This window comes from Rhipicephalus sanguineus, chromosome 11, assembly GCF_013339695.2.
Source record: "Rhipicephalus sanguineus isolate Rsan-2018 chromosome 11, BIME_Rsan_1.4, whole genome shotgun sequence".
In the NCBI taxonomy this organism is placed as follows: Eukaryota; Metazoa; Arthropoda; class Arachnida; order Ixodida; family Ixodidae; genus Rhipicephalus; species Rhipicephalus sanguineus.
Window position 1 is genome coordinate 34,507,520 of NC_051186.1, and position 15,666 is coordinate 34,523,185.

At 46.0% G+C, this 15,666-nt stretch overlaps 1 protein-coding gene and 1 non-coding gene across 2 annotated transcripts in view; both read right to left on the reverse strand.

Moving 5' to 3' along the window:
* Nucleotides 1-1,722: 1,722 nt before the first annotated feature.
* The window catches only part of LOC119373399 (uncharacterized), a 34,762-nt gene continuing 20,818 nt past the window's right edge, over nucleotides 1,723-15,666 (reverse strand). Inside the window, exons 9-12 of the mRNA XM_037643429.1 lie at nucleotides 13,720-13,782; nucleotides 11,999-12,061; nucleotides 3,468-3,566; nucleotides 1,723-1,872 (exon numbers count right to left, since the gene is read on the reverse strand). Coding sequence (XP_037499357.1) covers nucleotides 3,484-3,566; nucleotides 11,999-12,061; nucleotides 13,720-13,782 — 209 coding nt within the window. The 3' untranslated portion in view covers nucleotides 1,723-1,872; nucleotides 3,468-3,483. The remainder of the gene's footprint in view (nucleotides 1,873-3,467; nucleotides 3,567-11,998; nucleotides 12,062-13,719; nucleotides 13,783-15,666) is intronic.
* On the reverse strand, nucleotides 2,676-2,749 carry Trnas-gga (transfer RNA serine (anticodon GGA)). Its single transcript has one exon. It is a non-coding gene; the product is annotated as a tRNA-Ser (tRNA).

Below are 15,666 nucleotides of genomic sequence, written 5' to 3' on the forward strand. Positions count from 1 at the left end.
TACACAAAGGTCCCCTAAACCACCCAGAGGTCGATATTTAGTTGTGGTGCCCCGACAGAACGCGACACAAGTACGTGTTTCTTCGTGCAGTTTCACGCTAGTGGTTCAACTGACTCGTCAAAGGATGAAAGATCGGCTGCTGCAACATGCACAGAAACACTTGGCAGTGAATAAGGTGACAGCAGCAATTGCCCGAATAAAGAAAACAATGTTCTTGGCAAAAGTGTGTTTGCAAGGCCAGAGAGGAGTGCGCTGTCCGATGTGGAGAGCGCTATCATTAGTGAGCTATCACCATCGTTCTCAACGCTCACTAGTGAAAGGGATAATTGACAACCACCCGTCTGTAGCACGAAGCCAGAAGGAAATCTTCGTTGGCAGAGCGAAGCGATTCCGGAAAATTACATTCCGGAAAGGCGTTCGTCCCGGGTTTGATCGCCGGACAAGGACGAAGTTTTCTTCAACTAAAAGCTTTCGTTTCTGAGAAATCCGTATGGATTACCTCGTGGCTTCGTGCTGCAAGCGGGACTTGTCAATTATCCCTTTCATAGTCCTTCCGTCACCTCGCGGGATTCCGCAGAACTCATTCTCAGTACGCTCACTAGCGCTGAGTCCGCGAGGAAGAGAACGACATTATATAATAGCTGAGGCGTGGAATTCCAGCCGTAGTGTTTCCTCATTCGTTTGTAGTAGGTGGGCCGTTTGTCTACGTCCCCAACGAAATTTTCTGTAAATAAAGTGTGGCCCAATTTTCTGTGTCCTGCAGCTACCGGTTCTTCGGACCGGAACACCCAGAGATGGCTGTCCGTTGCCGTTTTGGAATACCCGGGTCTCAGGCGATGTCGGGCGCAGCCTAGTGGGGCGTCAGCGTCGGCAAGAGAATGGTTGCAGCAGCTAAGGCTTCTAGCAGAAGAGCACCAAATTGGGCTAGTTTGTTGACGTTCATTCCTGCACACGTGCTCTCTTCTCTGTCGTGCGTGCCTTGGCGCATTTAAACCATTACGGGATAAGGCTTCAAGGCTGACTAACCAAAACATACACCCCAATATCGTTGCGTTTGAATATTGTTTCTTTTAAGTCAACAAAATAATGGCGTCCAGATGTCGCACCTGTTGATGCCTTTTTCCGCTTGTCCAACTCATCCCGTAGCAATATACATTGGACGGGACTAATGCTGGGTAAAGTAATGGAAGATGCGGCCAGTTTGGACGAATGCTACTGTCTTCTTGGGGACTGCAGTAACAAATTGTAAAAAAAACACTTACATTACAGAAGATTAAGAAAAGCATCTTTCCATAAAAAACGAGAGGCTTCACCTCAGCACTGCACTAAATCAGATGGACGGAAGCGCTTTCACTGTCGCGAAAATATTGGGACCATAGGGCTGCCCATCACAGTTCCCAAAGGCAAGGAAGGCGCCGTTGCGTTTTCTCAAGAATACCGGACTGATTCGCCGTTTGTGATGTCAAACGCGGAACTGTTACGTCGGCTGAGAGAGTGACTTTTCTCTCCTCCTCTCTAACTTCCCTCCCCCTCTCCCTCCCCCAGTGCAGGGTAGCTTACCGGGCTCAGCCCTGGTTAACTTCCCCGCCTTTCTTTTATTCCTATTCTCTCTCTCTCTCTCTTAGCTGCTATTGAACAACATAACAGGAAAGGTTTATTCCCAGAGTCACTCTTTAGAGAGAAGTTGTCTCAAATACAGCACTCAGAAATGTTAGTCAGAAAGCAATAGTAACATAATTTAATTGACTTCATCGACAGTTCCTGTTTCGTCCCTGAGCTCTTCAGCGCTTGTAGCAATGAAAGTATCCACTGATCACTTCATGGTACAATCCGAGAAAGTTGGAATTCAAATATTTCCCGCTGAAATAAAATCTGAAAAATTGCACGAGGAAATATAGTTAATACAGGTCACACATTGATGTTGTTTTGTACATTGTATGCGCATAGTATGCTTTTTTTCGTTTGCCAATCAACTCGAGTAGTTACTAAAATTGAGAACTAGCAGACAATATTGTCTGTTAATAACAGACAATTGTCTGTTAATTCTCATTATTATGTGTCTAACGAAGAACCGAGCCCTTAAAAGTAATATTCTTTCCTGCATTACTAAAACTGAAGTCACACTTTAAGTACGATGAATTAGTTCCCCTTTTCTTAGCCCAGCAAAAGTGGGAAATGAGTAAAGTAATAAAGTGAATGGTCGCTGTGTTTTTACATGTCGAAACCATGAGATGATTATGAGACACGCCCTTTTGAGAGACTCCGGATGCTTTTAGCCCACCTGTGTTTTTAAAGGCCCACCTAGACCTAAGAACACAGGCGTTCTTTGCATTTCGCCCCCAAAAACGAAGTGGTTGGGAGGAGCGTATTGTGATCTGAAGTGCCTCATCACGTGCTGGAACAGACATTGTTGCACACCCTACCCGCAGTTTTGTCAGTTTAGGTCTAAAGCACACGTGCGGGCAATGAGTGTATTGAGGGATTTTTCTATAACAATTTTTTATCTCCAAGCATAAATAACTCAGCGGTATGGCAAATCAGTTCTGCGGAATCCCGCAAGGTGGCGGAAGGGTTAAGAAAGGGAAAATGGACAACCACCCGTTTGTAGCACGAAGCCACAAGGAAATCCATACGGATTTCTCGGAAAATAAAGCCTCTTAGTCGCCGAAAAATTCGTCCTGGTCCGGGGATCGAACCCGGGACCAACGCCTTTCCGGGGCGGTCGCTCTACCAATTGAGCTAACCAGGAAGCTAGCAATTGGCAGCGCGAGGGCGAATTCATCGACAACTCGAAGCAACTGGACACGTATTGCAAATCAGTTCTGCGGAATCCCGCAAGGTGGCGGAAGGGTTAAGAAAGGGAAAATGGACAATGGATTTCCTTGTGGCTTCGTGCTACAAACGGGTGGTTGTCCATTTTCCCTTTCTTAACTCAGCGGTATCAACTGCCCATGTAAAATTGTGCATAGTGCTTTACCACTCTGATTTCACGCGTAAGCATTAGAAAAACTCAAAGTGAACGGACAACATGCGATAAATAAATTGGAAATTCACGTTGTGTTTTTTGGCCTTATACTGCGTAGCAGGCCATATGTGCAATACCTTTGCTATATAACAGTAATCGGCTTTCTTTGTATTCGCCTGTTTCTTTATGAATGTGAAATTGGCGCACAGTATACGGATGCTACAAAATACATATTAGATTGAAATCCAAAAAACGGCAGGAAGTGGAAGATGGAAGCTGCGATGAAAAAATCCGTAAACGGGGGGTGTGGGCTCGAGCACCCACCCCCTGTTTACGGATTTTTTCATATTATATTGACTAATCACAAACAGCAAATACAAAGGTTAGATGGACATAAGTGTCTAACCTTTGTCCTCGTTTTTTTTTATTTTATTTCCGCTACTTCAGTTTAAAGTGAACCGTAAAAACTAGCAAGTTGCCGAGCTTGCTATGAAATACATACCTGTTTTCGCACGTCGTTAACGCATGAGGGCTCTTGTTGGGGCCCTCCTGTTGGCTGGTTGGCTCACCCGTTTGTCCTTCTCATTTTCATCTTCCTCACCTAAGAGAGCACGAATAGCCAAGGTTAACGATTGAAGAAGTGCTCCCGTGTTATACAACATGCACATTTATCGTAACTTATTTTCTCTTACGGCCCTGCCAGTTATTCTGAACTTATTCATGCGGTTGTTATTACTACTCTCGTTAGTAATGCTGTGGTTATTGAAACCCAGCTTGTACGCATACCAACGCTAAGGTTCGGCCTTTTCGGTGTCTCATTGTAGCATTGCGAGGAGCTTGATTGGACAACTACAACACAGAAGAACACAACGCAAGCGCTAACTTTCAACTAGTGGTTTTACTTGAAAATCGAGTGAATTATGCATGGCACATACGACTCTTATTCGCCACAGTAACTACCATGTGCACAGACAACGCGCTTCCGATATTTAAGAGACAGTAGGATTGAGTGTGTTGGTACAACATGATAAAGAGTGCTTAACAGCGCAAACGAACAGCGCAAACGACACCGCAAATTGTTGGCAGTTCAGCACTCTGTCTCCTCTCTTCTATCCCCTCCTGTCGTTTGCGCTGTTAAGCACTCTTCGATATTTCCTACATTTTATTAATCATGTTATCCAAAATAACATAGAAACCACTAAATATGAATCATTGTGGCATTATCAAATTCACACCTTAGCGACATGAATAAATTACGTTTCTTTTTCTGTTGGCGACGAATATGAAGTGCATAGACGATAAGTACCAAATAATGTTATTTTGGCTAATTCAGCGATTTGGTTGGTAACAACTTTATTGGTAGTCCTGCAGAGCTTTCGCCGACCGGGCCTTAGGTCTCCCACGTGGGGACATCGAGGTCTTGCCTTACCGCCGCCTCGCGGGCCTACTGGGCAGCCCAAAGTTGGTCGCCGAGGCTGGGGCGGCGCAAGGCAGCGGCCCAGCGCGGCGGAAGGGTTCCGGAGTTAGCACCTAGCGGGTTTTTGTAACAGTCCCAGAGCATGTGGCGACCTCAGTGTGGCAGACCTTGCATATATTTGTCGGGTATGTACTCGGGTAGAGTCTATTACACTGTGCGGGGTTGGGGTACGCGCGCGTCTGCAGTTGTCTGAGGGCCACCGCCTGCGTCCTGTTCAGCTTGTCGCTTGGTGGAGGAAATGTTTGGCTGGCCAGGTAGATGATCAATATAGATAATTCGCCTCTCTGTGACGATACCACTGCCATATTTTAGAAGACAGATTCAAGTGCAATATGCTTCAGTGCAGTGCTAGCCACCCATCGCGTACTTTGATAACATTATTCCTATGTTCTCGGAGCATGTCGTTCTGACGTCGATTTCTTTACCAGACATACTGCTTACTACTAGACAGAGTAATTACCATACGAATCGCCATAGCAATTACTAGAGGCTCACCACAAGGCAAAGTGTGTGTACCATACATATGTGTGTGGGATGCTGTGCCGAAGGAACGTAGCATCCCAACATGAAACATAACAGCGTTTATTAACGTGTTAGTAGCAGCGGGGCAAACATGCCGATGCTGCGCTCGCTGTTAGATAAACAAGCAGGATCTTGGTAGCTTGCAGCCGAGTTTTGTAGGCGCCGCCGGTAACGTATGCCTCGGATGATTCTGCTCGGCGCTGTGGCTTATCGGATTGTGGTGCGCATCGTGCAGCCGTGTCACGCCGAGCGAAATGATAGTGAGGTGTAGGCTGCGTGGTGGCTGCGCAGATTGTGTCGCCACATGTACTTCGATTTTCCAATAAAAACCACTTGTTGAAAGTTAGCGCTCTTTTTATGTTCTCCTCGGTGGCCCTTGTCCATTCAAGTGTTTTGCACTGTCGCTCGTACATATAGTACAGCCTCCTGGCAAATATTCAATACCTCTCATGAAATTGGAAGAGCAGTTTATTTTGCCACCGATTCAAAATTTTGCTGGCCAAAGTCTCCAAATCGTCTTTTATGTCTATATAGCTTAACAGCGGAGCTGTTTGTGCCAGCCGTTGGTTGTATTCTGCCAACAAAAAAGTATCATCATCCTGAACCAACACGCACTATCTTTGTCCTCTTCTTCCTCATCGTTCTCTTCTCATCTTCTATACTTCGCTCACAGAACACGTGCGCCGATTTGTCCGACGCTCTATTCTCGTATCTAGAGACCGGATTTTAGGACAAATGGCTATTCTGTTCCTTGCGCTCCTATCGCGCCATTTTGATATATTAGCATGAATTAGATGTTAGGAAGGGTCTTTATAGTGTTTTTACAGTGCCTATAAATGCCTATTTTCAAAATTCATGAGAACTAACCGACAATAACGCCAAGAAAGGTATGGGGGATGTAATTTGCAATAATTACAAATACCAATTATTACAAATAACATCCCCTATACTTTCTTTGACATTATTGTCTGTTAGTTCTCATGATTATTGTGTCTAACAAAGAAAAACGGGCCCTTAAACGTCATCTTTCCTTCTATTTGCAAAATTGCCGCTTAACACTATTTAGCCTCAAGTTTCGCTCCATCGTGCAGTTTGAGACCGTTATTCATGTTACCACGCTATATTGACTGTTCGGAACTACAGGATACAACCTAGTCTTCTATTTAACCAACTCCCGGACACAACCGCTGGAAGCAGTGGAGTGGGACACGCCGCGAGCATACGCCGCCGCGCTGACATGGCGCGAGCGGTTCGTGAATGCCAAACCACGGAGAGCCGTCAGTGGAAAGGAGAGTGAAGAGCAAAAAAAAAGGAAAGAAAAATGTGATGTGCACGCGGCTTCTCCTTTGTATGTAATTTACTGTTAAAGGTATTCACTGCCGTAGCGTTGCTATAAATTTCTTTTTCGGAGGGTGTTCAACCATACTTTATGTATGTTCATAGGTGCGTTTGTATGTGTGCGTGTATATATACACATGCAAAACTGAAATGTTTCGGGACGGAGAGGAGCGGGGGGGGGGGGGGAGCGATTGAACTTCCCCCTTCCCTCCCCTGCCTGGCTACGCCAGTGGTTCCCTGCCAGGGGAGAAATTGGCTCTACGCGATTCGACCCGGCCAATAAGAGAAATCCCTCCCTTCTGGTCTTTTAGCGATCTGGCTATCCGTTCCTGCTCTGCCCTTCTCAGTCATCCCGAAAAGACACCCAGGAGTGTGTTGATTCGACGGGTGACACCTGACTCACCGCGCCGAACACGGGAGAGACCGTGCACTGCTCACCGTGCGAGACAAAGCACGGTTGCACGGCTATGTTCAATTGTTGGCGCCTTGGAGCCACCTTAATAACATTTTTGTTTTGCTGTCATAGATAGAGGTCACGCACGTCTTCGTTTGAAATTATTTGCATTTCTGTGAAAATTTATTGTGCGTATATTTACGATGTTGGAGGTCTAAACGTTGTTTTGCCTGTCTATTCTTGTCGCCTAAAACGAGCTTTTTTATTGCCTAAAAATGCGGCATCTACTGATAACTCTGATGGGTAAGAGAACGAGTACAGAGACACAGAAAAAAAAAAACATGGCTGATCCCTCCGTCATAGGAATCGGTTCACAGAAGTAGTGCTTATTGTGTAGTGATATATGAGAGCTTGTGCAATATCTATTGGCGTTTGGCAGCTACAGCACCGTTTTGACGTGGATGCACCCATGTTAACGGCATGTCTCTATCGCGTCGACTAACGCCCATGATCACGATTAACGTTGTGAACATATATTTGGACAGAGGAAATCGTGAATCCCGCGTAAGTATGATATCAACAAGCTCATAATCAACATTGGTACCCGGTATACACTTCTTCAAAGCGTCGTCAATTAAGGAGAGAAACGGCACGGTGTGCGCTTTCTAGCAATGGGTGACCGAAGCCTGCGCTCATGCATACATTACCACACACTACGCTTCAGCAACACGGGAGGTAGAGGTTCGTAGCCTGAGTCGCAAACGCGTGCGTCCCGCTGTGCTCTGTCTTGCAGGCGCTAGTGTCGCTCCACCAAGGCACGACATTCGCCCGTCGAAATCGCGTCCTTTCTGCAACGCGCATTGCAGCAGTTTTGTTAGTCGGTGCTCTCGCAATCGAAGCAGTCGGCGGCGGAGAAATCCCGTTGGTGCATGTGGAAGCTGCACTACTCCGATGAGCCGACGCACGCTAACACGAAGCAAAAGTCAAAGAACGTAACCAACGTAACTGCGTCAAGGGTACCTCGGCGACGCCAGCGCGGCGAGTTTTCCTCGCTGGTATCGAGACGCTTTAACCATGACCTCCGATATCACGCGCAATCTCGGAGTAAGCGCTAGTAAGTGTCTATCGTCAAGCATTACGTCTTTTCAACTCTCACAGACGGCGGCACCGCCCTGCCCCGCCCCGCTCCGCCCCGCCTACCTACACCGCCAACAGAGAGCACCGTGCGAAAGAGAATGTGTGAAAGATATAAGGCGCGTTCTCGCCGTGTCCAGCAATGCCGAGTTGGTTCAGTCGGTAGGGCGTCGGGTGCATGCCGTCGCGGCCGCAAGGTCGTGGGTTCGATTCCCAGCGGGGAATCTTTTTCTTGGTTTTTTTCTTTCTCGCCCGGTAGCGTCCATTTTATCAACGTCCTATCCGTGACGGATATACTTGGTGGACCCCGGCATAAAACACTTTCGTGTTAAAAAGAGAGAAAAAGAGTAAGAGAGGATTTCATGGCAAAAAATCTTGACGAGACGGGATTAGAACCCACGTGCAAATGATCCGAAGGCGAGCATACTAATCACTCGGCTATCCAGGCACGCTAGCAGAGCATGACATAGCATTGTATAGTATACCATACCAAGGGGACGGGAAAGGGAAGGGGGTGAGGAGGATAAATGTGAAGGTGATGAGGAAAGGAAAAAGGAGGAGAGAAAGTAAAGCATATCACAGAAAGAGAGAAATAGAGAGAAAGGGAAGAAAGACAGAGCGAGAAAAAAAGAGAGAGAAGCAAAGAAAGAGAAAAAAAGAGATAGAAAGAAAGAGGAAGCGAGAGAGAGAGAAAGAGAAGAAGTACAAAAACAAGTTATAAAGAAGAGAAAGAGAAGAAACAGAGAAAGGAAGAAATGGAAAATAAGGAAGACAACAGGGCGAGTAAAGTTCAGGGGTGCAATCGCGGAACGATGCTACCCCCGATTCCAATGCCATATTCTATGCTATTCTTATCATCCACCACTCGCGGCTGGCTGATCGCGACGCGGACGGACCGTCGTTCTGACCAATGGCCAAGCGCGAAAAGCACGAAAAGCATTGGAATAAAAAATAGAATCGTTCCGCGATAGCACCCCAGGTTCTTTTGAAGATGAGAAACCACACTCCACACTCGGCGCCCGAGACGCACCACCCGGGGTGTTATAAACGAAGTGGGAGGAATTAACGTTGGATTCGCTGGTCGCTTGAAGAATGAGGTACGCTGGAGAAGTTTAGAGGAAAATCAAGACAACTTATATTTACAGACTTACAGAAGAATTACAAGCACAAATGTTACAAAGAAATAAAGAAAAACAAACACTGGAAATGAATCGTCTGTAGGGCGACCCTACGAGATTCGGCAGAGCCGACGGTGCCTAACGCCTTAAGCCCGGTTCAGAACGCCAGACGGAACACCGGGGCCGCTTTTTATTACCCTGATGCTCCGTCTTTACATTATTGCCGGCGAATAGCCGCCTGTTTGCTCTGTAATTGGGCGGTGCATGCAGCAAATCAACGAACTCGCAGCAAGGTCACCGCGTTCTTACCCTTATGCGGGCTCATGCTCCTCGTCCCAAGCTATACACATACAAGAGGCAAATAAAAGCAAAATAAACTAAAGTTGTTGTGGCCAGGGCAGACTCAGCTGACGCGACACGTGTCTAGAGCTAAGTGCACGCGCGCAGTGATAAGAAAAGAAAAGGAAAAAGTCCTTAAGAAAAACGTCCCTGGTGGCATGTCAAACACCCTGCTGAAGGGACGGCAGACCGCCTGTCTTGTGGGTGCCTCGACCACCCTCGGGCCACTTCGCTGCTTCCCCCTCCGCGCAAAACGTCGCACGTGGCACCACTTATAAGCTCGTTTTCCAGCTCCCGCTCCAGTGATTTTGCCGAACCAGACTGTAAAGCAAAGTGCGGAAATGGATACCACGCCGAAGGGAGGCCAGCGCGCAAACAATTGTCAAAGGTGCCGACCGGGCGTCCGATGCCCCACGACGTGGGCCCGCTCCTCGTCGTTCACGCATTCGAGCGTCAAGGGCCTGTCCGCTGTTCGAGCCACCGGATGCACGCCACACATGACGAATGCATCCGGCAACCACGCGGTGCACAAAAGGCAGGCCGCTTGGTCTTGTACCTCCTTGGGTGGCGCCCGCGAAGCGCGGGAACGGCAAACGGCGGGGCCCGGAGGCGGCCCATTCATGCGCCGCCGAAAGGCATCGCTGAGCAATCAGGGAGGTCATTGCGACAGCGTTTCCAGCCCTTGCTGCCGCCGCCCGCGAGTGTGGCCGGGCTCCTTTGTCCCGGGCGCGACAAGGAACCCGATGGGCTCACCCATCTCCGTAGTCTAGGTACCTTTCGGGGCGATGCACAGGCACTTCGAAGCACCCCGACCGGCGTGGCCCCCCAAGTTGGCCGCAACAAGTAAACAAAATAAAGAACCGAGCTGTCCCACAGGACGATTTAAAAAACAGGGAGAAAGGAAGAAACAGAAAATTAAACTGAAACAAGGAAGGCCGCCCAGCTTGGCTCTTCTTTCGGGCTTGGCACCACTGGTGCGAAGCTGTCTTAAGTTGTTTTTTTTTCCCGAAGTTTTGCGAGAAATATATCACATCATAAATACTGTTTCCGTATTACTAAAGGTCGTTGTTCTTTGGATAATGCGTTGTTATTTCACCCGACTCACCAAATCAATATTTCTTTCTAGTCTGTATTTATCAGATACCCTTCGGTGATCTGCCGCATCACTCTTCCGATGGGATTCATAACGCCATTTTTTCCCATTGTTTGCACCTTTTGTGCTTTCTTTCAACGTTGGTGAGGCAATGGCTTCGTGTTCGCCCTCGAACCAATACCGTCTGAAAGGCCATCCTTCCTTCATACAACTGAGAAACTTGACATGGCGCACGTATTCACATTCGTGGTATCTCTACGTTTTATTCCCCATAGTTCGCACTGGCTTCGTCGATATGGTGCTTCCTTGCAGCAAAGTTTATATTTGCACACTGCCGGCATAATACCTGTAAACTTAGATGTGCGCCATTAATTCAGATGTCACATTCTTCATTAGGCGAAGAATTAGATATCTACCGGCACACTGAATGCGTTCCTATAAATCCAGTATTATTCAATCTAGCGTACTTGTGTGCCCTTAAGAGACTTAAAGGATTGCGTACTCAAATGAGTTCATCTAAGCTAAGGGTCCTCATTGATTACGCCGTGTAGTTCTGATTTTGTATGTGGGGTTGTTAAGCCAAAAAAGCATTGGCATATAGTCTAGAATTAGCTTGTACCTAAGCTCAGCTTTCATCTACGGACAACTTGTCTTAGTTGGTAAAACAGAGTCGTTAAATGGGAGGTTTCAGTCAAGACATGCACAAACGATGGAGACGGAATGTTTCCGTACATCCTTTATTTCGGCCCCTTATTTATTATCACTGAAAGACTGGCGCGACGGAATAACAGACGAGAAAAAAAATTATTTCTCTAGATTTTTTTTATCGTACCTCCTTGGTACATGATATCTTCGGGTTATTTTTGTGCCGTAAAATTAATGCGTGCACTCAATAACGATGCGCGATACTTATCGGCGCCATCTAATGGCGCCCACATATAATGAAGCCAAGTAAAGCGTGGAAGGCCTAGGAAGGCAGCCCTATGACACGTTAAAACGGAGCAAACGCACGTTAACCGTGATATCTCCAAGCTTCGCGGATTAGAAATACGACAAAAAACAAAGAAGAAGCGTCCCGCAGAAGTACTGTAAAGGGACTAGTTTTGAGCTAATTTTCATACATTCGTATTCAGCCAGCTTTCTATATCAATAGGAAAACCGACAGCACGGAATACGTACGGACGAATCTACGTTTTCCAACGTGTTCCTGATTTTTTCTCTTTTCGGCATGTACAGTGCCAGCACAATACACAGGTAGGAAGGGTAACGTATTTAGCTTATTTACATTTGTTCCCTTCTCAGCTACATATTTGGCTTATAAATAGGCGTCGCATATGTCCTTGTGCTCACAATAGATATGTGATAAACGTAAGTTAAAGCCATGCAATAATATCTGGGGGCGTAGAAACCATTACAGGTAAACACGTCTAGTTAAGCGTAGATACTTGAACGAATTCGAAGCAATAGATGTACTTACTTACTAAATTAGCTAAATGTAGCCCATTTACAATACATTTTTGTAAAGTGTGGTTCAGTAAAGAGGATTCATGTTATATTAATGTCATGACATTAATATATAGCACTTTCTTTAGAAAAAAAGAAAGGCAGGATGACTCACCGTCAGCTTTGTTTGCTTGATTAGTTAATACCGTATCTGCAATGCTAGTCCCAGCGCCAGCCACTGAAACATACACAAAGCGAGTCCACTGTATGCACATGATGCAGGTGGAAATATTCTGTAGTTTAAAAATTCCACAAATTCAATCGACATATTTCTATCGGTGTGAAATGAACCTTTCGTGAATCTGTTATTCGTATGCTACAAAGTGTTCATTTTCCGCAAGAAGTTTTTTGCAGGACACTCATCCTTTTATCCTTTTTGGCACTGTTTTCTATCGAGGGTGCTCCAGGTGTTGTGCAATTCAGAGAGAAAATTCATCTGCTGCCCTTACTACACATAATCAGAATTGATTCGGATAGCGAAAAGCAAAAAGAATGCATTTCTCACTGAACGGGTTGTATACCACACACCCAAGTCCTATCGCTATGCTTTCATAAAAAAATTAACAGTTTCGCCGCAAGGGCGAAGCATTGAATGCGATAGCAAGAAATTAATGCTATACGAAGTGCGGCTCGCCAATGGATACTCTCAGTTTGAACAGCACTCCTGTTGCAAAGGCGGCCGAAGCAGCGAAGGAAACTAGCGTACTTCAAGTGTCCAGCTGTGCCACTTGATAGTTCGCGCTCATCTTCTGTTTGTTCGTTTAGCGGCTTCCCTTCAGCTCGAGTGACTTTCGTACGCTCCGTAACATGAGCGTGGACATTACGGTGAAAGCTTGAAACATTACTCTTCCCCTCACCACGGGAAAACCGCGCGAGCAGACAGCGAAATTGCAAGGTTCTCCCTGAGCAAATATAAGAAGCGAGTGAGCTCACCGACGAGTTTTGAATGCGCCCGTCGCGCTCCTAGCGCCATCTCGCTGGTAATGAAGAAACGCTTATTATCGCCTGCAGTCTCTGAGTCCATCCAGCGGTGTGTATATAACGCTCGCCGTTAGCTATGCGGAGGATCTGCGTTTCGTGGCGTAGTGGAAGCGCCACTCGCTGCGGAGCAAGAGGTCCCTGGTTCGATTCCGCGCTTCGGAAGCATTCTTCTTAATTTAATTTTCTTTGGGGCTTTTATATATATATACATACTTATACATATACGGTGCATGACGGCGGCGACGGCAAAATCCAGCCGAGACTGTCTATATAATTGCTCTCGCAATAATAATAGCTGTGACGACGGCACCGCCAAGCCGGCCATCGTCAGATGGACATACAAGACCATGCTCGTGGCAGACGACACCCGCCGCAGTGGTTTACTAGTTATGGTACTCGACTGCTCACCCGAAGGTTGCAGTATCGAATTCCGGACGCGGCAGCCGTACTACGTAGGAGGCAAAATGCTAGAGGCTCGTGTGCTCAAATTTAGGTGCACATTAAAAAACCGCAGATGGTCGAAATTTACGGAGCCGTCCCCCACGGCGTCTTTCACAATCATATCGTGGTTCTGAGACATAAAACGCCAACATTTATTCTTGTTAGTGGCAGCCGCCGTATAGAAAGTGTTGCTGAAAGTGTATGACCAGCTCCATGCGAAAAGCAGGCTTTATATCCTAATGTTAGAGCCCGTATCCACATAGCTTCAACGAATTAGTGAGAGGAAGCGCAACTGGAGAGCCAAATACGCTCCGCCTTAGCACGAGCTGCTTGAGAAAGGTGAGGTACAATTAATTCAAGGGTTCTAGAGAAAGATAAATCTGCCGTTCGCTCTAAATCAGCGACAACACTTACGTGAAGAGAAAGCCTCAGTTCCAAGCGCTAGTCCAACGAGTACATTGCCACCACCTCCACCCCCTGCATGCAAATGCGCAAAAGAAATCGATTTTATACGCCGCGCCTACATTGCTTTGAACGTTAACGTTCATTGCACTGAGCTGCCAACAGAAATAATACTATTATCGGCAGTCGTTAAATACAGGCGATACTGCGTAGGCGGCGAAGCTTTGCGCTGCAAGGAGGCAAAGCTTGTCACTTAAACCATTTTATATCGAAACGCATTTATTATCAGCAAGCCTCGAATTCGCAGAAGTGGTTAAGCCAGTCGCTGAGAACTTAGTCTTAAGCTTTTTCGTTGCTTGCACAGATGCATCATACAAGTAATGCTACTCCTTCTATATCTTAATTCGTACTAAATGTTTCAAATAAAGCAAAAAGTCCGCATTTACAAAGAAAGAGCGCAGTGCAAACGTATCCATATCATAAGTTGATTAACTTCATTATTTCTTGTGTAAATTTCTGGCGTCTATACAAAGTTGAAATCACAGTTAGGGAATTGCTGATGCATATTCACAACTACAATAAGTTTTTACACTAAATATTGCGGTTATTCGATTAGCGCATACGTCTCCAAAGACCACAGACAATACAGAACACGTGTTCTGTATTGAACATGTGAACTCCACAGTGGCATTCGCCACTACTTTTTATTCTCGTGAATTATCTTATGTTCTATACGCAGCTTTTATGGCTTATATTTGGAAATCTCGCAAACGCGTTTAATTTTGGTTTCAAGACGCGGGAGTAACGCCAGAAGTTCGTGATTTCTTGCAAGAATTTAGCAATGTCTTCGACATAAAATTAAGACACTAACGTGAGCTTGTTGGTTACCGACTTTATGAAACATGGTTTTATTCGCGTGTCCGATCTTTGTGTTCCTTGCTGTGGCCCGTCCTAATAAGCGGCCATATAACCATGTTCTATAATGCATCACGAAACCGCCGAATAATTTATTCGTTTAGCGAACCTCGAGATTTTTGCTTTTCTACGTTTCCAACTTTCCGCCAAGGTGGAAAGTGGTTGCAGTTCGAGATATTCGTTATCGAATTCAAGGACGAAACCGAAACCCCTCACGCAACTACTACCCGTAAGTGAGGAAATTTGAATGAAGGCGCGCCGAAGCAGAATTTGGTCAGAAAAATTGGCAAGCATTTTGAAATACACAAGTCGACAGCATATTGTTTGCATGCGATGTGTAGTGCTTGTCTGTTACTTACTTATATAAGCTATAGAGGCGCGAAAAACTATTTCGCCCGTCTCCATGAAGAAGCGCCGCATGGCTGCCACAGAGATTTATGCTTCCCAGGCAAAGGAAAGTTTGGTATTGTGTTTTTTTTTTTTGCACAGCTAAAAAAAAAAACAGATAAGCACCAAAAACTACACGCTAAAGTAAGGCAATGCGCTGGGACGAGGGAGATGATTTGCAGCTTTTTACCAAAAGATGCGGACTCGGCGCGCCTTCATTCAAATTTCGTCCCTTCCATCTCAGAGGTAGTTCCGGTGTGACGTAACAAAACGGTCGCGCTTCGTGCGCGCCGGGCGCGATGAGTTTCAACTTCGCCCTTTAAATTCGATGGCGAGGATCTCGAACTACGTGCAACTTTTGTGATTTGTAAAACATAATTATGCCATAAATTGACACGCGCTACACTTTTGTAATGTGAACGTCCACCCTCAAGTTAATCATTAAAAAGTTAATGAACGAGTTTTCCTTAATTAGCCGCGATAGCGTTAATTAAGCTGTGGCAAGGTATTTCCTCCTCCACGTGGCGTTTGTGTGCGAAAGCGACAGGAGCCTTACTCTCATAGGATTTTCGTAAAAAATCTGTATTGTCTAAAAAAAACTCTTTATAAATAGCTCGCCGTTAGGGTGCTGGAGGGTGCCTGTTTTTCGTGGCTTAG